The sequence below is a fragment of the Anopheles bellator genome, chromosome 2 (genome assembly GCF_943735745.2).
Source record: "Anopheles bellator chromosome 2, idAnoBellAS_SP24_06.2, whole genome shotgun sequence".
Classification (NCBI taxonomy): domain Eukaryota; kingdom Metazoa; phylum Arthropoda; class Insecta; order Diptera; family Culicidae; genus Anopheles; species Anopheles bellator.
The window spans coordinates 14,255,346-14,278,301 of record NC_071286.1 but is presented as its reverse complement, the minus strand read 5'-3'; the positions used below and the strand labels follow the sequence as shown (position 1 = coordinate 14,278,301).

Sequence of the window (22,956 nt, the reverse complement as noted above, 5' to 3'; positions counted from 1 at the left end):
GAGTGGCGTGGTGCGGTAGCGAAGGGAATTTTCCCAGCCGCTGCTCGGCGATGATTATGAAGTTTGTGCGCCAGAGAGACCGTACGTGTGTTTTCGGCCGCTTGCGGTGATCTACTTTCCAATGTACACGGAACAGCATGAAGAAGCAATAAAAATCCACCAAAACCACGCCGGCACACACGGAACAGTGCGCGACGTGATATAAGCCTGAATGGGTGCACGAAGAACGAACACGCACCAATCTGATCGTGCACCAAACCGACGGTATCCGCATTCCGAGCGATGGCGCATTGGGGCGCAGACATTTTGTTCTAATTACGCCGCGGTGATGTAATCGAAAATTTGATGATAATTTTTTCAAGCTCACCAAACGGTGGCCGATTCGCGATTTACCGCTGGCGAGCTGCTAATGAATGAACGGCGTAGGTAATCGATTTTCCACGAACGCCCTCAGCAGTTTCCGCCACGCGATCGATGGGTGCAATATTGACCAGCGTGGTTTTCTCCGTTTTAGGTGGCTGCGAAGGACGGGGTTCTAATTAAAAATTATTTGCACAGCGATCTCATATTTCTAATCTGTTTGAAGGATTTGTAATTTCAATGGAAACCTTAATCGTGAGAATCCACACAGTTTATTTCTCTCATTTCTGGCAAATATAACAAAGTTCAACATAAGTATTCAATTCAACAATGAAACTTCTCAAATGATCATCTATGTCACTTGGTTTACTTCAGAATGTCCCACTGCCACGGAATCGTCTGAATGTCCGGCTTGTAGCGTTGATGAGGTTCTGTAGAAAAGCAAAACAAATTTCGTCACCATTTCGAACAAATCCGCACATTCTGCCACTTACTGATTAGAGCGTATCGCTGGGCGTTTTGTGCTTGCACCAAATCTGCCGGAGAAAGGGCCGTTCTGAGGGTGGCCTTAGTCTCCGAGCCGTTTTGCTCATCCTGCTGACCACCGCTGGTACTGGGGGGCAATCCTGGCACAATCATCTCCGGTATCCAGATGGCATCGAGCGAGTAGCGCACCAGCTGAAACAGGGCACCATATTCCCGCTGCAAGATTCGTGCCTCCTCGTCGTAGGACAATTCCACGGCCACCTGACAGGTGCTTCTTATGTGTCGCTGGCGATCAACGCTGCAGACACGCTGAACAAGCGTGTGCAGTGCATCAACAAGCGCAATGTCCTCGAACGGGTTGCCCTCTTTCAGGTTTTGCAACTTACGCTCATGTTTGCGGCGATTTTTGCTCGATCGATGAGATTTGCTGTAATCGAAACGGTAGCAATCGTTAGTTAAACTAATATAATCTGTATGCAACGATCACTTTCCCCAGCTTACCCCGACCGTCCAGAGCTGCTGGTATGACGCGATGAGGCAATGGTGGAGCTATCCGAAAACAGATCACAATCACCGCAGTCCATTTCCACATCACCATCATCCTGCCCGTTCGCCTGCCTTTGGGAGGCTTTCGATCGCTCCTCCCGCACCACCAAAAGACGACTTTTGTAATGCAAAAATTGTTCTCTCTCCGTGACGATCGACAACGCGAACGTCGCCAGATACACATGCAGTGCGCTCCGTACAAGGTCCTGTAGCGACACATCATCAGATCCACTGACCACCTGCATGGCACGTTCGTAACGATGATCCTTCAGCAGACAGTCCACCGCCAGCCGATAGTCTCGCAGGTGATCGGCGGCAATAGTGGCCGCTGCCTCGTGATCTCCTGCCTCTACGAGTGCCGGGACGAGGGCTCGCAGTACCCGCGCGGCATCGTCGGGTGTGTGGCGTGCGGTCAGACGCGCGCACCTACGCCAATCGAGAGCGTGACGGGCCGAGGCGATCGCTTGTTGGAAATTGTGTGCCCGTTCGTACATCAGGCTCGCTTCCGCTTGCTTTCCCCCCTTGCGCAGGTGATCACCATAACGCTCGCAAACCGTCCGATAATACCCTTCATTACGGTTACGGTAGCAATCGACGGCGGTCGGATACAGCTCGTGGCTAATGGTAAGATCAAGCGCTTCTTTAAACCGCTCGTCATCGGCTTCGTAACGTGCGATGTGTCCCAGCGCCCGGTCGTACCGCTTCAGATGACAATCGATGCGATACTTGCGATAGTCTTCCTCCATGCGCTTCAGCTCGTTCAGAAAGGGAAGATACTCTTTCGGATCCTTCTGCGACTTGGTGGCCACAAACAGGACTAGCCCAAAGTCGTACATTCCGAGGGCCACATCGTACAGGGTGTTCACCTCCACTAGATACAGTAGATAGCGAAGTGCTTCGTCGGCCGCTTCATCCAGCCCTTGCTCGTGTTTAAGAGTCCAAATGAGGACTAGGGCTTGCTCCAGCTGGCCTTGCTTCACGTAGCAAGTAATCTTCGGTAGTGTTAGAACTGTTGGAGCCGGATCCATTGCCTCCAGCAAACGAGCGCAGATAAACGAAACCTTCCCTTCGACGGAGTACCCATCCGGAAGCATCAGCGCGCCTTCCTTGCGGTTAGGATAATTACTCTCGTACATCGTGCGGCAAACGTCCTGCGGTGCCAGATCGGTGATGAACAGGTTCAACCAGTTAACGTTGGTGATCTGTGGCAGGAAGTGGGTTCGCAAAAGCTGCACAAACTGTCCGGCATCATGATCAACCAACAGATTCAGGTTGATGCGTTCCTTGCGCATAATGTCAAACGCTTTACAATACTCGCTCACCTCCAAATTCTGAGCGATTAGGTAAAGCGACAGGACACGCGGGTTGATGGCTTCCAGGTTTCCCCGGGGCAGCTGGAACACGGTGCGTGAAGATCCCGGCACAACGGTAACAAGCTTTGAGCCACGTTCGATGCGTCTTTCTCCGACTATCGTGTCTAAGGCCAGCGGCACAAACTTGAGTTCCGAGATGTTAGTAAATAGAAGGTACGACGTGGTCAGCAAAGCTGAAGTCACCTCATTCGCCAGCAGTTTCCCGTTCCGATAAAGGGTGCGTCGATTGGGTGAAAACGCAAAAAGCTCCGCTCGTCCTGCGCTTTCTCGCGCAACTAACAACTGTTGGCACGGTTCGGGAAGAATGCTATGAGGGCGTATCGTGGGTTGCTCGGCCCCAAGTTCAGCGATTTCCCCCACATGACCCGAAGCGTACTCCACCAGTGCCACGTGTGGAGAGAATGCTTCAATGCACACAATGTCATGCAACGATTCGGTTGAATTCCATCCTGCGAACGTGGCCTCCTTGAAACAGACGCAAGAATCAAACGCTGAAAAATGACACTTTTCTCCAGGAACGATGCGTAACACGCAGCACACGGACCCGTCGGCCAAAAGCATATGATCCGGATTCAGCCACAACCAGTGGAGCTGCGTACAATCGTCCCGTTCAAGAAGCCTTTCGCAAATATCCTTCTTCATTAGCAGCTTAGCGCCCTTTAAGGGGGTCATGCCATTCGAAAGGCCAATACTTTGTGGGTCACCGAAATCGACATCATAAAAGCTGATCACGTTGCGTGAATCGACAGTGAAGAACGCATTGCAGCTAATGTCTGTCTGATTGACGATCCACCGACCCGGGCTGCGAATGTATCCGACCGCATTGATCGGATGCTCCTGTTCCACGGTGTAAGCGCACATAGGCGGTGGAATGACGGCGTGCGCAAAGTTAGTCAACAGCAGCCGCTTTCCGTCGATCACAGCAACCATCGCTCCGTCGTTGCCTGCCGAACGATCAATGCGAAAATCGAACCGCACCCGTTCGTACTCGAGTATTCCATCCTTGTTGGTTACAATGTGCAAAGTTTTGCCAGCGGCAAACCTCTGATCCCACTGTACGGAACAAATTTCCGTCTCCTCGTACGCCAACGATTGCTTCAGGTACCAGTGGTAATTGCCCATCACGTATAGGTCGATGAAAGTACCGGCCTCACCAGCCCACTGCACCGCCAGCACGTCCGAATCGGGGCTCCAGTCCAGCCAGGCCATACCCTCTCCTTCAAGGGCATTGATTGAGAGGGGAATTTCCCGATGCCGCAGACCATTTTTTTCGAACAACGCGATCGAGTAACGTTCCCCTCGCTGCTGCACCTGCGGTATGGCAATCCAGTTACCGGACGGACGCCAAGCGATAAGACTCTGCAGGCCACTGCACCGTTCTGAGGTGAACTGGAGGGCACCCTCTTTGTTGAACACCTTGAACGCCTGCTGACCGAAAGGAGCGGTAAAACTCACGGCAAACAGTTCACCATCGGCCCGCCAGCTTATCGCGACCCTACCGGGCGTATCGTTACTCCCGCCGCCACCATCGCCCGGTGTTCCGTAATCGTCGTCTTCGTGGCGCGGCTTTTTGGCAGCCGCCTTACCCTCCGAACCATGAAACTGGGTTTCCTTCTTGCCCCAGCCGACGCTCATGAACTGTCGATCGCCGAACGTGTCCTCCGTCAGCTGAATCTCTTCGATCGCTTCATACGCACTGCCGATCATGGTGACCACGTTCAAGGAACCATCGACAAACACCACCAGCTCCTGGTCAGGGCTCCAGCCCATTGCCCGAATGCCATTCTGGCAGTGTGTTACCTCTTCCGAGACACCGGTCGCAAGCTGATAGCTCCACACCGTGCCATTGGACGATGCAACGACCAGCTCGTTATTCAGCACCAGATGCTCGATGGCTATAATGTTTACGAAGCCGGCTTCGGCCGGAAGCAACTGTTCACAGTTTCCGATCGGTACGACGTAGTCGCCTTTCTGCGGTTCCACTTCCTTTGCGATGCACGTGCTGAACACACCATCGTCGGTACAGAAATACAACCGGCTACTAGTCGTTTGATCGACGGTGCTACAGACGACGCGATTGCTCGAGTCGCACATGATATGCGCTTTAGACTGAGCCACACGGTACAGATTCCTCATTTTGCGTTGAGTTTTACACCAGCCTTAGGAATAAAGAACCAAATTGAAAATAGGGATTCGTGAAACACGTTTTAGATTGTTTATTTGTGGCGGTAACTTGGTACATTTCTGTCATCGTTCGGAGCTAGATGCCTTCAGAAACGGGCTGTAACAGATTGTAAACAAAGCAAACTACACTGATTGGCATGTTTGTATGACGCCGGAAAGAAGATGCATTTCTTAATACAAAATCATGGTTTTTTGTTTCATAATTCGCAATAAACAGGCAACTTTTCACATCGGTAGACCATTAATAAAATATGCCCTGCTGGACCATTAATTATTAGCAAAGCTGTGCCCTTTGGAATTGTACGTAAACTAATCACCATTTCCAGGCCGTCATCGTCGTCGCAAAACGTCTCGGAGAAGTTTTACTGATAAAAGGTCCAACAGAAACACCGATATGGATGGAAAAAGTCAATAATTGGACTGCACTGAGAAACCAACAGCTGGAAGTGTTTTAAACAGTGACAACGTCGAAGACGGCGCGATACAATTCGTTACCACAGCATACGAGGAAGAACCACTTTGCTTCGAAGGGTACCATTCGCTAAACAGGGGCAACATGAATGTAATCCGTGCGATACAGTTGTACATCGAAAAGATGATTACCGATGCGGGACCGGGAATGAAGATGCTCATGATGGACCGGGAAACGGTAAATAAAAGCGATACGATCCAGCGAGCGCTCCGAAACTAATACCACGGGCACTTTCAGATCAGCGTCGTTTCGATGGCTTTCGCCCAGTCGGAGATGCTGCAGAAGGAGGTATTTCTTTTCGAACGCATCGATACAACCCGCTCGAACGAACGGCTCAAGTATCTGAAGTGCATCGTTTTCATACGCCCGACGCGCGATAACGTGCTCCGACTCCAGCGAGAACTTCGCAGCCCGAAATTTGGCTCCTATTTCATCAGTAAGTTCGGGTTGGCAAGCATCATTTTCGGAGCAGTTTTCAATATCCTTGCGTTATCCAGATTTCAGTAACATTATTCCCCGCACGGACATTAAATCGCTGGCCGAAAGCGACGAAAGTGAGTCGGTGCGCGAGGTGAAGGAAATCTACGCCGACTATCTGCCCGTCAATCCGAACCTCTTCTCGCTGCACATTCCCAGCTGTCTCCATGCGCTCAACTGGAATCCGGATGCGCTCGACCGGGCCACACAGGGTCTGGTCAGTGTGCTGCTATCGTTCAAGTTCCGGCCTGCCATACGCTTTCGGGCAGGATCGACGGCCGCCCAAACGCTTGCGAAAAAGGTACACGAAACGATCAACAAAGAGACGGCCCTGTTTAGCTTCCGGCCACCGGAGGATGGAGCTGCCCCTCCGCTATTGCTCATCCTTGATCGGCGCGACGATCCAATCACACCGCTGCTAAACCAGTGGACCTATCAGGCGATGGTGCACGAACTGCTTACGATCACCAAGCAGCGTGTCGATCTGTCCGGTGTTTCGGGTGTTCCGAAAGACCTTAAGGAGGTGGTACTATCCACCGAGCAGGACGAGTTTTATGCCAAAAATCTGTACGCAAACTTTGGCGAGATCGCCACCACGATCAAGGTGCTGATGGACGAGTTTCAGCGGAAGGCGAACGATCAGCGTAAGATCGAAAGCATTGCCGATATGAAGAACTTTGTCGAAACGTACCCACAGTTCCGCAAGATGTCCGGCACGGTTACGAAGCATCTCGTGCTGATAAGCGAGCTGTCGGTGCAGGTTGGACGCCAGCAGCTATTCGAGGTGTCCGAACTGGAGCAAGAGATTGCCTGCCGGGCCGATCATTCGACGCAGTTGCAGCGCGTGAAGCGGCTCGTGGCAGATGGAAAGACGACCACCGCGTGGAATGCGCTTAGGCTTGTGTTGCTGTACGCGATGCGTTACGAACGGCACGCAAACTGCGACACGTCCGGGTTGCTGAAGCTGCTACAAGATCGTGGAGGCAAGGCTCACATTGTACCGAGGATGCTCGAATACATAAGCCCGGTGGCGCGACAGGAACTGTTCAACACGGTAAAGATTACCGATGCGGTGAAACTGACGCGCAACCTTATAAAGGAACTGAAAGGCGTCGAGAACGTTTACGCGCAACACGAGTGCGTTCTGAAGGGAACACTCGAAGAGGTGATCAAGGGTCGGCCACTCGATGCACAGTATCCGATCATGGGCAACGAGCTACCCTTCCGGCGACCACCGGCAGAAGTGATCGTTTTCATGATCGGAGGTACCACGTACGAGGAATCGCTTGCGGTTCACCGGTACAACCAGGAGGGCCATCGGATCGTGCTTGGGGGAACGACCATCCACAATTCGGAGTCGTTCATCGAGGAGGTACTGGCGGCCACCACTGGCGTACCGTTCAAGCATTCGCGATCGCTGCAGCAATTCCATCAACCAGTCGCCGGCACGGCTTAGGGACATACTGCACATAGTATTAGTGCAAGGTATTTATTCGGATAGAGGAAACATTGAACAGACTACGCAACGACCGTACTATAATGTTGCTAAAATATTAATATTTAATTAATTCCCCAATAAAACAGTCCTTTCTCAAACGTAACGATGATTTGGTTTTTATGTTGAACGACCGTGAAGCAAAAGACTAATTGAAACGATCAGTTCGAAGGGGTTCCTGTTCCTATTAGTCTTCACGTTGTTTCCGAGAAGTAGGGATCACAATGAATAGCCCGGTTTCAATTGTCCTCTTCGTAGTCTCCCGAGTCATCGTAACGTATAAAGTTCCCGTGATTTCCTTCATTGGGAAGCTGAAAACCAAGAACCAACTGCTAAATGAATGGAAGTATATAAAATTTTGACCACTTACCGTTACGATACCGTTGAGCAACGCGAATCCAATCATCGCAACGGTTGCCACCAAGCCGGACAGAATGTAACGCTTTCGTCGTTCCTTCGGCCCATCATCTGGATCCTGCTGCTGGCCGGTGTGGAACTTCTGTTCTTCCCCAGCGTTACGCTTCTCCGATCGTTCTTCACCGGCCTTCGACGAGGAAGACGAGGACGAAGAATCGTTAGGAGGACTTTTGGGCGCAGAATTGTTATTGTGCTGTTGACCCTGCTGTTGGCCGGTGGTGGCGGTGTAGCTGTTGAAGCCTTCCTTCGCAAAGTATGTCGCTGTCGTACGATCAACGTATTGTAGCAATTTCGGGCACTGACGAATGTGGCTCTGGAGCACGTTGTTGGGAAGCGTTAGCTTGGCCAACACGGACAAATAACCGTACAGCAGGGCATCGACTTCCGATGGATGTGAACCACCCAGAAACCAACGATTATCCTCCAGCTTCGTCGAGATCCAGTTGAGGCAGCGTTTGGCATTGTCCGCAAACTGCGGAAAACAAAAGCAAAGCGAAAACGATCAGAAATGACGCGACCGGAGTTGCGAAGAGACCGAAACATACCTCAGAGACATCGTGAAATTCGATCGAATCTTCGAGAGAAAAGCCGGCCAACGATTGCGTCAGATCATTTGTCCGCAACACGTACTTCCGGGGGCAGTAGAAATTGAACGGAATGGGAATGCGTTTCGCGTACAGTGTTCGCGTGATGTCGACATTTTTGGGGTCACCCCACAGCATGTACATGAAGTAGGGGTGCAAATTCTCCACCACATACTGCATGTGGCCAGCGATGAGAGTGGAATGAGAGTTGTGATCACTACCTAGCTCCCCATTGACCCGCGAAGTGACTTCCCGCTTGGTGAGGAACTCCACGATGGGCCCGTAGCCGGCGATCTTCGTCCCATCGGCCATGAGGTACGGCAGCACCCCGTTGGGAGAACTGAAGGGATTTCCGTTGTAGTGGACGGTTACTTTTGCGCTGGTAAATTTCAGGTACGCCTGTCGTGGAGAGAGATCATGCAATGTGCCGGTCATATTTCGTAAGACCAACGGTTAGCTAGGAGCAACAACCCGATACGCACCAGTAACCGGCTGCATTCGTAGTCAATCGAGGGCAGTCCCCATTCACCCCGGTAAACGAACACTTCCGGTGCATCCATCCCGAATGATTGGGCGTTTTTCTCCCTTTGGCGGCCAGCAGCTTCACTTAATCGATTCCATGTGTTACTCGGGATTGTTTACGCGTTGTGCAACATAAAAATTGGTGCCTGACAGCCGGCAGAAGCGACTGTTTCCGAAGGGCTTCGGAGACAAGCTGTCAAACGCGATTGAGGAAAAAGCCACCAAGCATCAAACAAACAACAACGCTTTCGTGCGCCCGCGACTGGTTTCTTATCAATGTAACGGAGAAAGGCGTCGTTTGGAGCCCACACCTTAGCAGTTCAGTGCAGCGACACCATGAATGTTTCGATCGAACGAAAGCGAACGGATTGTGCCGCTTTGCCGAAGGGCTGGCAGCGAGAGGAGGTCCTCCGCAAGACGGGTCTGTCGGCCGGAAAAGTCGATGTGTACTACTACAGGTGAGCAAACCGCAATCGCGTTGTGAGGGGTGTCCTCCGGAACCGTTCTGCTGCAAGCTTTTGCGTGTGTGAATTTTGTTATCAGTAGTAATCAAAATTTGTTAGCATGATTGGCTTCCCGATCGTACGAGGGGTGATATTGGAGCGTTGATGTTTGACCCAAAAAGATCCATCGGTAGCACGGCCATTGTTAATCCGGAAGAACGTTGCTCCGCTCTAATTTCATTCGTCTACGGACCGCTATACGAAATTCGCCCTCCCAAATTGGGTCTCTTAAATTCGACTGGCAACATTACACCGCACAAAACTGCCTGCCTCTTCGCCTGTGACCGCAAAGCCATAACAATTTGTTGCACCCATTCTGCGCCACCGCCACCACCGCCCACACGCTGGAAAAGTCCGGCCGGGAAGAAAATCGAAAGCAAACCGCAACTTGCCCGTGCCCTCGGCGACACAATCGATCTGTCGACGTTCGACTATCCCGCGGGACGCATCATTGCGCCACCGTCGGTAGCCGCTGCTCAGCTCTTACATGGCCATCACGGACAGAGCTATCAACACCACCACCCTCACAGTTCCAACCTCCGCCGGAAGCTTCCGGCAATGTTCGCCGGAAGTATGCTGTCCGGAGGGACGAACTCAGTCACTGCCACTCCGATCAGCTCGGGAGCCAGTCTAAAGCCTCCGGCGCATCAGTACGACTACAGGTAGTGGCCACAAGAGATACACCTGGTTCTTAGACACTATGGTTTTGGCCCAGCGCCCTCTTCAATACTTCTTAGTAACTGTCGTGTTGCTTCGCCTCCTTCGATTGCTTTGATTTGCTTTCATATCGCTTTGAAGTATTTTCTGTTCTTTAAGCGTAGTGGTACTCCATTGGCATGCTTGACGAAAGAGTGAAGCGAATAAAGTTCATTGTCGTTGTGATGCGATTCTTTTGCCTACTACTAGCCGCGGAATGCGTGCAGATACCTCGCTCATCCCACCGATACGACAGACGGCGTCGATCTTCAAGCAACCGGTCACGGTCGTCCGGTCGCAGGAAACCGACAGCAGCAGAGTGAAGCGCGAGCTGCAGCACGGTAGCCAGATCAAACCGAAACAACTGTTTTGGGAGAAGCGACTCGAGGTAAGGACTCTGTGGCCACTTTGTGCGATCGGTTATCTCACTTCTTGTACCCACAGCACCTGGGAGCAAGCAACACGCACAACGAAGAGATTGGAGCGATCGAGTTACCGAAGCGTCTTCGTGCAATTGGGCCTGGAATTCATGAAACGACCGTCCTCCAGTCGTTGGCCACCGCACTCCACCACAATACTCACCCGGTGACTGGGCAAACGGCATCGAAAACGTCGCTCAACACGAACGCCGGAGTGTTCGTCAATCCCGACCAACCGCTGATGTCGAACGCGAGTATCGGTGAGGACGACATCAAGCGACAGGAGGAACGGGTTCAGTACGCCCGACTGAGGTTGCAAGAAGCTTTGCGGGCCTAAATCGACAGCGCCGGCCAGACTCGCGAAACGGCGAGCAACGTGGCGTTATTTCATCCGTATCGGAGCAGCAACTTTTAACTATAAGCAAACGACACAGACACACAAACACACCGTTTTATCCTAAACTAGACGTGATTCTTACTTTTTTACATTTTCGTATAAGTGGTACGACAAACCGGAAAATACACGGAAAAAGCATCTTCATATATTTCTCACTCGGATCTGCTTCAACTTTCTTCGCGAGTGTTTCGTTGGAACCGCCGCAGTAGGGAACGTCCTTCAGTAACGCCTCGAAATGCAAGATGCCTGCGCTCGTGAACGTTCCCGCAGGGCGCCCGGACCAGGTGGCCGTCAAGCGCGCACAAGAGCCTGTCAAACGAATCATCGCGGAAGCGTCTGGTTGCGCCGTGATCGTACGGCACGCGTTTTCCTTCGTTTCTTTTTGTCTCCATCAGCGGCGCGTTCACAAGGTTATTCACGGAGACGGATAGGACAAGGAAGTTTACTTTGGCAGTGGAGAAACCCGCGAACGGTGAGCGCATAGGCGTGAAGTGCGCGTTCTCGTTGACCTCCCGCGAATCGTCGTGATCATCGTCCGGGCCTTGCGTGAGTGTCATCTTTCGCGCCGCACACTATGTTGCCGCGACACGAGTGAACACGCACGGCACACAGCAGCAGGCACAAGTCTAACAAGGTGGTTGACTCGGTGGTGGAATTTGATCATAGCAAACACGGCTTGACATATCGGCATATCGGCGGTGGTTTTGTGCTTTTTCCGGTGCCGTTTCCTTTCTCGGGATAGGTGTTGAAGGCAGCGGGAGTCTGAAAAGGAGTCCTCGGTAGCAATGTTCACGCGCGACACGAAAGGCGCCCCGGCGACCCCGGTCGCGGGTGACACCCGGAACGTGAACAAACCAAAGCAGTTGTCCTCGTTGACGCGCACGGCAAGTCTGAGCCGTTCCTCCCTTCACACAACGCCGATCGCGGAATCGACGCACATCGGGCTGTTCGGGAGCCCGGGCCCTAGCATCGGAGCCTCGCGCGGGGAAGGAGTGTGGAACGGTAGCGCCGGCGCCAGCGCCAGCACCAGCACAGGGCAGTTCAAGCGCAAACCCACCTCGCCCCTGTCGAACAGCAGGACTCTGTTCAAAAGCAGCAGCAATCTCTCGATCTTTGGACGTACAAATTCGCAGTGAGTATTGCGCTGGTGTTTCGGTCCTCGGCCGTCCCTTATCGCCTGTCTTCTTATCATTCGCCTTCACAGGGTTTACACCGACGCCCAGAGCCCGGGACTGGTGAACCGATTGGTGCGTTACTACGACCGTGAGCAATCCAACGGTGCGATGAACCGTTCGCACTCGCTGTCGAGCGTGTACAACAAACCCGGCCAGTTCCCGGTGGTGCATCTGCGCAAACAGGAACTCCGCTACGGGCTGGGTGGTAGGCGGAAGGGTAACCTGAGCACGTTCCGTATCCCGCCACCGGAGCAGTCCGTGTTTCAGGTTACCAAACGCAGCAGCATTTTGCGCACCGGTTCGCTCCTTATGCCCGGTGGCAGTGAAACACAAAGCTACGGTTCTTCTCCGTTCGGTGTCCGAGGAACGGCAACTGTGGGTGGCGTTCTGCAGAGGAGTACTACTGCGAAGCCGCCGCCGCTACCGGCCACAGCTGGCCCCGGATGCGATGAGTCGGATGTCGAAAACCGGGTCATAACACCGTGCGCCGAACCGGAAGCGACCCCGACGAGGAGTGTGCTCGATGCGCTGAAGGAAATCTCTCGTAAGCGCATCAACAGCGAGGAGCTAGACGCGGACCGGATTAAGAAACAGTGCAAGGAACTGTCGGAGTTGGATGCGGCAGGCAGTGGCCCACCATCGGCGACCGCTGCTGTTGCTACGGGCACTTTGGGACTTGCGGCCAAGCGTAGCCGAGAGCAAGCGTCGTCCACGGGCTGTGGCAGTCCCTCGTCTCCTTCAGACGGTTCCGGTGGCACTATCGCGGCCGGTGAACAGCAATCGCTAAAGAAGCGGTTCTGCAGCAAAAACAATGACATTCTCAGTTCGCTCAGTTCGAGCCTCGTAGCAGTCCACACGCCAAAACAGCGCGTCATAGCGCCGCGTGCCGAACGACGCCTGCAATTAACCGTTGGGTCACCGTCGTTATCCGCATCGTTGCTCAGTTCGATGCCGACGTCCTCCTCGACACCTCTTTCAGAGGCAACCGGACTTCCTGGCAGTAGTGGTTCCCTTCGAGTTGACCGGGAGCTGGCGGATGCTGGCGGCGGCAGTGATAGTGGCAGCGGTGCGTTGCAAAACGCAAAATCAACACCCCTATCCGTGCCACCATGGCCTCACCGAACGGGACCATCGGCATCGACGGACAGTCCTCAGCCAGATCACCGGGTACCACCAAAGATAACGCTGTTCAATCGGCCGTACGATGCAAAGGCGTCGCCGAAGACGGCGCCACGAGTGACAGTGACCAGTGATGGTGAAGAGGACGAAGGTGCTGAAGGCGGTGGCCGGGTGCACTTTGTGAAGCCGAAGGAAAAATCTGCATCAGGAATATCCGGGTCCGGTGGAACGGCCAGTAGTGATCCGCTCAAGAAACCGCCGCCCTCGAAGCTGTCCGTTATGCTGAAGTGTTTGAGCGGTGACTTGGGAGAGGACGACGAAGAAGAAGAAGAGGAAGTCGTGCAAGAAGTGGCAACAATGACGCCGAAAACACCGCAAGCAACGGCGGTGTCTGGTAGCGGAACAGTGTCAGGAATCAAGTCTGCTTTCGCTTTCACAACCCCGAAGGACACAGTAGACGCACCCAAGTTAAACAAAGCAGGAAAATCAGAAACTTCTAAAGCACCTACAGTGAACCAGTCGACGCCAACGGCAACATCGCCCGGCGACGGAATATCGGCACTACTGAATAATCCGATTAAAGACGCCGGTCTAGGAAAGACCGTGACACAGCAGCCGGAAAAGAGCGCGGTTTTGTCAACTCCACAAAAGGAGGCCACGCTCGGCACGAAAACATCGACTGCGAAACCAGCAGAGGTTGGCCAGAAACAAGTTGCCTTTACATTCGGCCCAACGCCACTCTCCACGGCATCGGCAACGGTAACAGCAACAACAGCAGCGACCGACGCGCAGGGAACAAACACACTGACCTCATCGGCTGCACCCGTCAATTCACCGGTCAACCCGACAACAACATCCGCAGCATCATCGACACCAGCCCCAGCAGCGACCTTTAGTTTCGGAACGCCAACTGCAAAGACCTCGATGCCCAGCGGAGCAGCACCAACCCCGGGCAATCTGATTTCCTTCTCTCCCGCTCCAGGAGGATTCGGTGCGACCTCGAACACCACGCCCATGTTTGGTGCAAAACCTACTTCACCGGTGGTGCAGTTTGGTGCGGGAAATGCCACCACAACGACAACGGCAGCTCCATCGCAAACTCCCGCTGCTGCATCCTTGTTTACATTTGGAGCTTCTGCTACTGGCAGTGCTGCTGCAACCACCAGTACCACCTTAGCGACCTCGGCCACGACTCCAACCTTTGGTAAAAGCACTTTTAGTGCGTTCAAATCCCCATTGGCCACTTCCAGTGCTTCCCCTTCAACGACCGTACCGACGACGACGACGACGAATGTTGTCGGAAGTGGAACATTTTCGGCTGCACCGGAAACAACCTCCCCAAGCACGTTTTCCTTCGGTGCTGTGGTGTCCTCTTCCAGTACTTCGACAGCCCCGGCGCCCCCGGTGTTTGGTTCCACGGCAGCTCCATCAACCGGAAGTACCTTCACCTTCGGAGGTACGGTCAAACCAAGCGTTCCGACTACTACTGCAACGCCTGCAACGGCAGCTTCCGGTGCATTCACATTCGGTGCCGTTGCCAAATCGACAGCGCCGGGTGTTGCTCCATCCAGTGCAACGTTGTCGCCGAGCACATTTTCCTTCGGAGGCACTCCTGCATCACTTCCGGCCAGCAGTAATACCATCAGCAAGACAGCTACAAGTGTGCCGGCTACGTTTACTTTCGGTGGACCAAAGGCGGCAGAAGCAACGGCAACTAGCGAAACAACAAACCTGTTCGCAGCTTCCGCTCCGAACGTGTTCGGTGCATCCTTGGCTTCCTCCGGTAACAATCCTCAAGCAACAGCAGCGGCAGCGGCACAGGGAGCAGCTCCTGCGGCGGCGAATCTTTTTGCCGTTGCATCCCAAACAGCCCAATCGGCAACAGCTAGTGCCGCATCGTCCACTTCCATCTTCGGTGGATCTACAGTAGGCATACCTACGGCGGCCGGTACCAATGCTCCGTTGCCTTTCACGTTTGGTGCCAAAAGCACCACCCCAGCCACGGCGCCCACGGCACTTCCGAATGGACAAAATCTGTTCGCTTCGCCCTCGACCGGAACTTCTAACACAGCCGCTTCCGCTGCATTATTCACTTTCGGGTCGCAAAACTCCAACAATTCGGCCACACCAAACCCGAACGTAGCGGCAACCAACAGTGCACCACAAGGGGTCGGCAACGGCACAACTACACTGGGCTCAACGTTCGGGGGCAATTCGGGATTGCAAAACAGCAACCAAACACAACCGGCGACCACTAAGGCACCCTTTACATTCGGTGCAACAGCAAAACCGTCGGCACCTGGAAGTGGCATTTTCGGCGGCCAACCACCAGCATTCGGTGCAACGCAATCGGCCGTTCCAACGTTCGGATCCGGCTCCACTGGTGGTTCAATTTTCGGAAGCGCCGCCACCAATACGGGTTCGGCGGGAGCCACGGCTCCGGCCAATATTTTTGGCTCATCGACACAGCCGGTTAATGGAGCACCGAATGGACCCACGGCGCCATCCGGTCCCAGTGGTGGTGCTCTTTTCACGTTCGGAGCCACCAACAATGCCAACAGCGGTATTGGTGGATCTGCAACGGTTGGCAGCACATTTGGAACACCCGTCGTCGGCAATGGTAACACGTTCGGTCTCACGAATGGCTTGGGCAGTGGCCAACAACAACAGCAACAACAGTCCCAGCAGCCACAGCAGCCACAGCAGCCACAGTCGAGCAAACCGTTTACGTTCGGTGCGGGCACAGTAGCCACGGCACAAACAGCAGGGCCGACACCCGGAGGGTTTAACTTTAATCTCGGTTCCAACGTGCAGTCGAGTCCTGTGGCCAAACCGTTCGCCTTCGGTGGTGGTGGCGCTGCTGTTGGTGGTACTAATGTAGCTAGCAGCAATCCACCGATGTTCGGTGCTCCGCAACCGCAACCGTCGGCCGGTTCTCCGTTCACGTTCGGTGCCAGCAACAACACACAGCAACCAGCGGCCAACACGTCCGGTGGACCGTTTACGTTCGGTTCCACGCAAATCTCGGGTCCGGCAGGAGGGCCGCCGCCAAATGTGGTGTTACCGTTTAGCTTTTCGGCCGGCAATGTGGCCACCGTAGCACCGCAGCCTCAGCAGCGACAGCAAGCGGACGGTGCTCCGGCACCGTTCACGTTTAATGCCGCCGGCCGTGGATCATTCGGAGGGGTCGCTGGTGCACCCGTCGGTGGTGCACCGACGTTTGGTGGGGCACCCGTCTTTGGTGCCCCGACCGGTATGCCAACGTTCAGCATCGGCACCAACTCGACCCCGAACGGACCACCGGCCGGGCAACGGCGCATCAAAACCGCCACCCGCCGTATCAAGTGACCATAAGTAACTGTTGCCGCAGCAAACGGCGGTAAGCACGAAATTGAAAAATTTCGAAATATATTGTATTTTTCCTTTCAAAAACAGGAGGAACTTGTTACGATCGCACGTTTAGAGGGTCACCTTTCGTTCGGCGATGCTCGTCGATCGCGAGTTTCTTGATATGCCCTATCGGTCTTCTTTGCGTTTGTCAAGTTTCTAACGTTCAATGTAAGAGAGTTATTAGTTGATCTGCTTTATTCTGTTTCCCTTCGCTTCTTCTATTTGTTTTATGTTTTCCATTCGATAAGATAAGTATCCGGAACATCCTATTTTCCCCCCTCTCTCTCTCTCTCTCTATCGCTCGCCTCTGCTCTTTTTGTACACCAATCGATCTATTTCTATGAAGCATGCATAGTACTGCAAAAAACAACACTTAAAATTGTTATGGAGGAAGAATTTGTGTAAAAATGGCGAAACTAGGATAAATAAAAATATTCACCTGGAAGCAAATAGAATTTATACTCAAAACCCGTTTGTGTACGCTCTGTTTGGTTCGCTCGATTCGAAAAGGTGATTTAAATGTTGATGTGAAGCGCATAGTTTAATATTGTACGTGTATAAAGAACCTTATAGAAGTGGTAAGTTAGTTAACAAATTGATGAATAAATAAAAAAGCTTCAATCCTTGCCTTTTACTTGCACCGAGCGTGTTTGTGATATGGAAAGGAGCAAACAAGACGCCCACGTTTCTGCTACAGGTTTGTGTATTTTTTGACCTCCACGATCAACGTGTCAACCTCTAGGAATTTGGCTAGTAAAAGAAGATTTGTCAAGTGCTGTTGCCCATAAATACGGTATTTTTCTTCCTCACTAGGTTACAATACTTATTGGTGGAATCGTTCACTGTGTTTTCGTGGGTTTTGTTTTGTGCTTTTGCAACGCTGTCTCCGGCCTAGGCTTGCTCTCGCCGCTTGGCGCAGTTCTTGATGATGCGCTGAAAGTTCCATTGCAATCCCAGCCCGAGCAACCGGAGTGGCCCGAGAAGGTAGCACTGTGCGAAGCACAACAGCGGTCCCTTCCACGGTGCCATTCCAACGCACAGAATACTCAGCACCCAGCTTTCGAGACCGCTAATCGAGAAGAACGACCCCTTAAGCGCATCCTGCACAATCTTGCGGCCCACGTCCTGTGGCTTCGCCAACCCGCCCGAACCGGAAATGATCTTCGTCTCTTCCGGTTTGCTGCGATTTTCGTTTTCGAAGCCCGGCGTATCGGTATCGGCCGGAAGCGCCAGTGTCACACTAACCCCGCGGTGCCGTGCTTCCATGGCGATGGTTTCGGCGAGTCCGCGCAGCGCAAACTTGGACGCCGCATATGCCCCATACCCGTACACACCCATCAGGGCGGCCTGGGAAGCGGTGATAACAATGATTCCATCACCCGCTGCCTTCATCTTTGGAAGCACGTGACGCGTCGGATAGTACGTGCCGAAGTAGTTAACGTCCATCAGTCGATGAGCGTCCGTGACGGATGTGTCCTCAACGGTACCACAGATGGCCATACCTGCACAGTTGACCAGCATATAGATTGGGCCGACGTCACGCTCCAATTCATCCAGCGTTTTGCTGACCGCTTCGTAATCGCGCGACAGATCCAACGAACGGAAGTGGAGTTTTTGAGTGTCGCGAACCCGCCACTTTTCCAGTTCTTGCAGGGCTTTCTCTAAAAGAGAGGAATAATAATACAACGCACGATGGACTTTGCTCCCGCGTTCTTACCGAGAAGTGGCACATTGCGGGCTACGACGGTAACGTGGGCACCCAATCGCACGCATTCGACCGCCGCCCACAATCCGATTCCACTGGAACCGCCGGTCACGACGACATGTTTTCCCTTGATGAGGCGCGATTTGCTAAGAAAGAAGTAGAAGATCAAACCGTGCACCAGCACGATGCCGGATATTGTGAGGATGATTTCGGTGGAATGGTTCATCTGCGCGGTGGGTGGCGGCCGATTAATGAGTCAACGAAACTAGATTTGGCACCAGTAAGGAGCAGATTTGCTGGCTGCTTTTTCGGGTGTTTCCAGTGAAAAAAGCGGCACTCAAAACTGATAACAGACACACGGGGGCTGCGTACATATTGGTTTGACATTCCTGGCGAAAAGAACGCAGCTAACAGAACAGCATCAAAACTGCGAGAAATTGTCATTTTTGGTATGAATTCAAAATCTAAAGGTCTAAAAAGAACTGTTTATATTTGATTTGGGTTTGATCAAGATCAATCGATCGGCAAAATCTCAATCTCGCTAATTAATCTAACTAATCTCACTAACTCTATCCAGCAAATAATCTAACTAGCGCCAATCTAACAAATCTACCTATCTATCTAATCTTACTAACTAACTCAATCTAGCAACAACTTCTCTTTCAATCAACAGCTTGATAAATATTGTGTCTTTCCCTTAGGAACGGATTTGGCTGGAATCACTCGGATTCACTCGATCAATTGTTGTGAAGCATATAAGAAAAAACCGTCACATTAAATCTGCAGGAAGGCGAAACGGCGAAAAGGCGAAAAGCCGCCATTTTCCCGTGGCAAATAAACTGACAGTTTGTTTGCTTACATTTTACTGTTCATTTTCATTTTACATTCGCAATTAAACGCGGAACTTTGAAGCAGGAAAATCGAAACCATTGAAGGAATGGTTGCCACGAAAATAGGTGTACCAAACCGCTTGTGATACCACAAGGACGAACGCTACGGAAGAATTCATCCCAGTGTTCTACCTCTCGCGGTAGTGGTGATTGCGGCGGTTCCTGTGCGAAAGCGTGAAGAAAATCTGTTTTCTTTCCCTGCGTCATCGTCGTAGCAGGCTAATCGTTGCATACTTCAACACTGTCCTCGGAGCGTTTGCGTGTGGAGTATGCTCCGAGGTAGTCGTAGTAGTAGTACGCAGCCAGAAGTCGGACGGAACGGAGCAGCAGAGTCGCGCGATTTGTGTTGAAGACAGTGACCGAGAAGGCAAAAGCATCCAAAAGGTGGGTGGTCGCTAATTGGCCGTTCTTAGCTTTGGTACGGAAACGGCAAGTGTCCAGTTGTTTCGCGAATTCCACCCCAAAAATGGTTCCCACGAGCGATGGGGCGCCACTCCGCTCGTCGGTTTGTTTGCAGCATACGGTGAGACAAAAATGCCCTGTACGCATCGCCACCCCATGATTGCAGCATGCGCCTGGCGGTGGGTAGCCGTGTGCCGGGGACATGCAAAGTGGCCCCAATCAGTGCGCGGATAGAATTTGGGTGAATAAAGTACCTTTCGGCGTGCTTCAGTCTTCAAAAAGGGCTGTGGAAATAATCGCCGAATGGGCTGTGGACAGGTGAGCAAGCGAGCGCGAGTGAGAAGGTGCGACACACCTTTTGTTGCTCGCTTGCTCCCTACGGTGTGAGTGTGTGTGTGGAGAAAAAGGTGACGTTTTGCGTTCCCCTCTCACCGTTCGCCTGCTTTGGGAAGCAATCCCGCAAGAAACAGCTTCGAAAGATCTCGATTCCTTGCCGTGCTTTCGCGTCCTAGCCACTTCCGTTTTGTCCTTTGCTCTCACCGATGGATCGGATCGCGAGACGAGTGATGTGTGTGTGCGTATGGGGAGCTGAAAGTGAGAAGGTGAACGGACACACGGTCCTCACACACAGGCACACAGGTGCAACGGCAAAGCTCAGGAAGAATCGGAGGAGGAATGTGAAAAGACAAAAATAAAAATGCACAAAACGTCATTCGTCATGGCCGTACCCAAGAAGGGTCCGCCAATTGGGAAAAAGGGAGCATAAAATTATGCTTCGCTCTTTTGCTCCGCGGCAGAAGGGGCGGCGGTGTGAAAAACGGTTCGTGAATTACGGCCACATTCTTTCTTTTCTTTACGGGCGAACAGTGTAAGAAACGCGATTCTAGTTTCTCACGGCGCGCCAAGGAACTGAGGAATTTCTTTCTCCCACTTCCAGGCCACTTCCGACTCGGTGAACCGTGAAAAGGATAATCAAACATGATAAAGGTGGCGTTTTGCCTGTTAAAACTGTTTCGGGTGGAAGAGTAAAAGCGGAACCAAACGCGGATGGGGTTGGAAAGCTCAACGAATCCCGACCGCCCGCTGGGGGGCAGGCAAAATAATAATGTTTTGAGGAGAAACTACAACCCAAACACACGCGAGCACACACGCAACTATACCGAAAACATTATGGGCCATTGCTTTCTGGCCAGCGACGCCAAAGGAAGTACGGTGTTTACATGCACTTTCCGATTGTGACCAGTGCAGTGACATAGTGTTTGCCTTAAAAAATAGTCAAAACAGGAGAAAACGAGTTAAAAATGCTATACGTGGTACACGAGAGACCTGGGCGAAAGTGGCAATAGCAGTTAAATTGAAGGTTAAAAATATCTTTAACGCGGCCACCGATCCTCAGCGCGCGCGGATCATCTTTCCAATAAAAATAAAGTAAAATTGTCGGTTGTCCCGTGGCGTGAGAAGGTTGCTTTGATGAGCGATGTTTGTTTGGTGCCAATCGAAAGGGTGATGCGGATAAGGCGCACTGAACGAATGCAATAAAAACAAAACGTGTAATGTGAAATATTCACGCTGAAATCGCGAACAATGTGGAGTTCACCGATGCGAGCTGAACCTGAAGAAGTGAGCCATCATAGTGAGCGCGAGCCAATGGGAAAGACATTCATTGTTCTTAACTACCGGACTACCGCGCCCCAAATGGACACCTTTTGGTCCTGGAGATCGTTGCATATTTCCACAGCAAACGGAAAGGTTTCCATCCGTGAGACACGCACGCAGTGAATTTCCCTCCGAAGCGACAGCTGCTGACGGTCGTTTTTTGATCATTTATCTCACCATCTGCACCCAGATGGGGCGGATTTTGTGCCCAGCATGATGATGATGATGATGATGGTTGGTGGTGGTTGCTCAACCTCACCAATACACCTGCGGGCTATTTTCGAGACACCGCTTGCCTTGTGCGTGGCCTGTGTGTGGTTGGTTCGTAAATATTTAATTCAATTTTGCGCTTCCACCCCCCGCGGGCTGCAGGAAGTTTTCCTTGACGATCGTGCCTTGGCTCCGATCGATTCCAGGGATTGCGGAAGTAAGGCAGAAGGTACTAGGGTGGTTGAATTTTTCAACACCTGTGCGTGAGGTTCCGCAAAACACCACCCTACCTTACGGTTAGTGGTGTTGCCTGTTTTCCGGTACCCTGTTCCGCAAGGCTGATACAGAAAACGAAAAATCGAACCCCTTCGGAGGGTTGTTGTGGGGTTTGTTTTCGATTTCCTACAGATCCCCGCGAAGGGCGTAATGTTTCGCTCCACCTAATATTGGGCGTGTATTGCCAGAGTGAAGTAATAACAGTGACGGTGAAGGGCAAACGTGTTTCCCCTGCCAACGGATGAAAGGAAACAAAGCGAAAACGTAATACTAAACGCGACAAGGGAACCGTGTAAAGTTGGGTACCTCACAGCAGCAGATCGGAGTACCATAAATATATTTGCAGCATCTTCTAACACCGAAACCATCCCTCTTAACCTTCTAAACCCTGAATTGATAATCACGGTCTTTTGTGCTTCAATTTATAGTTGCAGCAAACGATCGCCGAATTGAATAATAAATGCTCGCATTGTGTTGTTTGAGTGTGAATGTCTTTTTAAACGCGAAAAGTGAGCCAAGAAGCCAAGAAGCGCAGCGCGGGTATCAGATCCATTCCGGGTGAAGTTTAATAATTCAAACCGTATTCAAAAGCCCATCCCGAGAGGCCGCACGATCGTGGGTGAGAGTGAGAAAATTATGCTTTTCGTGCATAAAAGCGGCCACCAGCGCGCGATCACGTGGTAAGCAAGATCGGCGCATAACGAAGAGTAATGAAATAAGTGGCGCACGAGTAGTGAGAGTGGCACAACGGCGTACAGAAAAGTGTGAAGTGTTTCAGCCGGTTCCATTTTGTCTGGCCGCGCAGTGCAGTTCGGTCGATTTCTAATTACCGAGCCCCCGTTCGGCTGGTAAGTTTAAAGTGTGCAAAGTGTGCCCGAAAAAAGGAGGCCAAAGAGCCTTTGGCGCGAAACCGGCAGAGAGTGAGTGTTTAAAATTTTCCCCGGAAACGTAATATTCGGGCGGGAATCGAAATCGAGAAAAGTCGCCCCACGGCGCCCCCGGTCGAGAGTAAAATTCTATTTTCTGCACCCTGCACACACCACGGATTATTGGCTTTGGAAACTTCACGTCGGAGCGGTGGTGAGCCGTTTCGTTCGGGCTTCGGGCTTCATTGTCCGAGATAATAAGTTGCAAAGCTCTTGCGAGGTAAGTAAGGCATAGTCGAGGTGTTATATTTAGATCAGCGGCATAAGAAAATGCAT

At 52.1% G+C, this 22,956-nt stretch overlaps 6 protein-coding genes across 7 annotated transcripts; 3 read left to right on the top strand and 3 right to left on the bottom strand.

Moving 5' to 3' along the window:
- Nucleotides 1-726: 726 nt before the first annotated feature.
- On the bottom strand, nucleotides 727-4,550 carry LOC131209903 (elongator complex protein 1). The gene is given in 4 exon segments (XM_058203057.1): nucleotides 727-791; nucleotides 855-1,273; nucleotides 1,348-3,214; nucleotides 3,269-4,550. Coding segments are annotated over 4 exon segments (3,618 nt in total). The 5' UTR covers nucleotides 4,536-4,550.
- Nucleotides 4,551-5,339: 789 nt separating this feature from the next.
- On the top strand, nucleotides 5,340-7,479 carry LOC131208535 (vacuolar protein sorting-associated protein 45). The gene is made up of 3 exons (XM_058201318.1): nucleotides 5,340-5,598; nucleotides 5,659-5,857; nucleotides 5,919-7,479. Exons 1-3 carry the CDS (start codon nucleotides 5,506-5,508, stop codon nucleotides 7,352-7,354), a joined length of 1,728 nt encoding a protein of 575 aa, XP_058057301.1. The 5' UTR covers nucleotides 5,340-5,505; the 3' UTR covers nucleotides 7,355-7,479.
- On the bottom strand, nucleotides 7,448-9,017 carry LOC131208536 (metaxin-1 homolog). Its single transcript, XM_058201319.1, has 4 exons — nucleotides 8,877-9,017; nucleotides 8,356-8,793; nucleotides 7,764-8,282; nucleotides 7,448-7,704 (listed from the first exon to the last, which is right to left on the bottom strand). The coding sequence occupies exons 1-4, from the start codon at nucleotides 8,952-8,954 to the stop codon at nucleotides 7,633-7,635; spliced, it is 1,107 nt and encodes a 368-aa protein (XP_058057302.1). The 5' UTR covers nucleotides 8,955-9,017; the 3' UTR covers nucleotides 7,448-7,632.
- Nucleotides 9,018-9,155: 138 nt separating this feature from the next.
- LOC131209930 (methyl-CpG-binding domain protein 3) lies at nucleotides 9,156-11,055 on the top strand. Of its 2 annotated transcripts, XM_058203091.1 has the most exons (4): nucleotides 9,156-9,374; nucleotides 9,773-10,081; nucleotides 10,326-10,503; nucleotides 10,560-11,055. In XM_058203091.1, the coding sequence occupies exons 1-4, from the start codon at nucleotides 9,253-9,255 to the stop codon at nucleotides 10,869-10,871; spliced, it is 921 nt and encodes a 306-aa protein (XP_058059074.1). In that variant the 5' UTR covers nucleotides 9,156-9,252; the 3' UTR covers nucleotides 10,872-11,055. The 2 variants fall into 2 exon arrangements, with proteins under 2 accessions (XP_058059074.1, XP_058059077.1); XM_058203094.1 differs by lacking the exon at nucleotides 9,773-10,081.
- A 661-nt stretch (nucleotides 11,056-11,716) lies between these two features.
- LOC131207044 (nuclear pore complex protein DDB_G0274915) lies at nucleotides 11,717-16,574 on the top strand. Its single transcript, XM_058199652.1, has 2 exons — nucleotides 11,717-12,063; nucleotides 12,136-16,574. Exons 1-2 carry the CDS (start codon nucleotides 11,717-11,719, stop codon nucleotides 16,571-16,573), a joined length of 4,785 nt encoding a protein of 1,594 aa, XP_058055635.1. The 3' UTR covers nucleotide 16,574.
- A 303-nt stretch (nucleotides 16,575-16,877) lies between these two features.
- LOC131209631 (3-ketodihydrosphingosine reductase) lies at nucleotides 16,878-18,688 on the bottom strand. The gene is made up of 2 exons (XM_058202740.1): nucleotides 18,333-18,688; nucleotides 16,878-18,276 (listed from the first exon to the last, which is right to left on the bottom strand). The coding sequence occupies exons 1-2, from the start codon at nucleotides 18,544-18,546 to the stop codon at nucleotides 17,507-17,509; spliced, it is 984 nt and encodes a 327-aa protein (XP_058058723.1). The 5' UTR covers nucleotides 18,547-18,688; the 3' UTR covers nucleotides 16,878-17,506.
- Nucleotides 18,689-22,956: the final 4,268 nt, after the last annotated feature.

Bases quoted from the DNA above. Each gene is read 5' to 3' on its own strand.
- LOC131208535 (XM_058201318.1), top strand. From the start codon at position 5,506: ATGAATGTAATCCGTGCGATACAGTTGTACATCGAAAAGATGATTACC. The intron at 5,599-5,658 runs GTAAATAAAAGC...GGGCACTTTCAG, and splicing joins TCATGATGGACCGGGAAACG to ATCAGCGTCGTTTCGATGGC. The intron at 5,858-5,918 runs GTAAGTTCGGGT...TGCGTTATCCAG, and splicing joins ATTTGGCTCCTATTTCATCA to ATTTCAGTAACATTATTCCC.
- LOC131208536 (XM_058201319.1), bottom strand. From the start codon at position 8,954: ATGGATGCACCGGAAGTGTTCGTTTACCGGGGTGAATGGGGACTGCCC. The intron at 8,794-8,876 runs GTGCGTATCGGG...TCTCCACGACAG, and splicing joins ACGAATGCAGCCGGTTACTG to GCGTACCTGAAATTTACCAG. The intron at 8,283-8,355 runs GTATGTTTCGGT...TGTTTTCCGCAG, and splicing joins AATTTCACGATGTCTCTGAG to TTTGCGGACAATGCCAAACG.
- LOC131209930 (XM_058203091.1), top strand. From the start codon at position 9,253: ATGAATGTTTCGATCGAACGAAAGCGAACGGATTGTGCCGCTTTGCCG. The intron at 10,082-10,325 runs GTAGTGGCCACA...GCCTACTACTAG, and splicing joins GCGCATCAGTACGACTACAG to CCGCGGAATGCGTGCAGATA. The intron at 10,504-10,559 runs GTAAGGACTCTG...TTGTACCCACAG, and splicing joins TTTGGGAGAAGCGACTCGAG to CACCTGGGAGCAAGCAACAC.
- LOC131207044 (XM_058199652.1), top strand. From the start codon at position 11,717: ATGTTCACGCGCGACACGAAAGGCGCCCCGGCGACCCCGGTCGCGGGT. The intron at 12,064-12,135 runs GTGAGTATTGCG...TCGCCTTCACAG, and splicing joins TTTGGACGTACAAATTCGCA to GGTTTACACCGACGCCCAGA.
- LOC131209631 (XM_058202740.1), bottom strand. From the start codon at position 18,546: ATGAACCATTCCACCGAAATCATCCTCACAATATCCGGCATCGTGCTG. The intron at 18,277-18,332 runs GTAAGAACGCGG...CCTCTCTTTTAG, and splicing joins CCGCAATGTGCCACTTCTCG to AGAAAGCCCTGCAAGAACTG.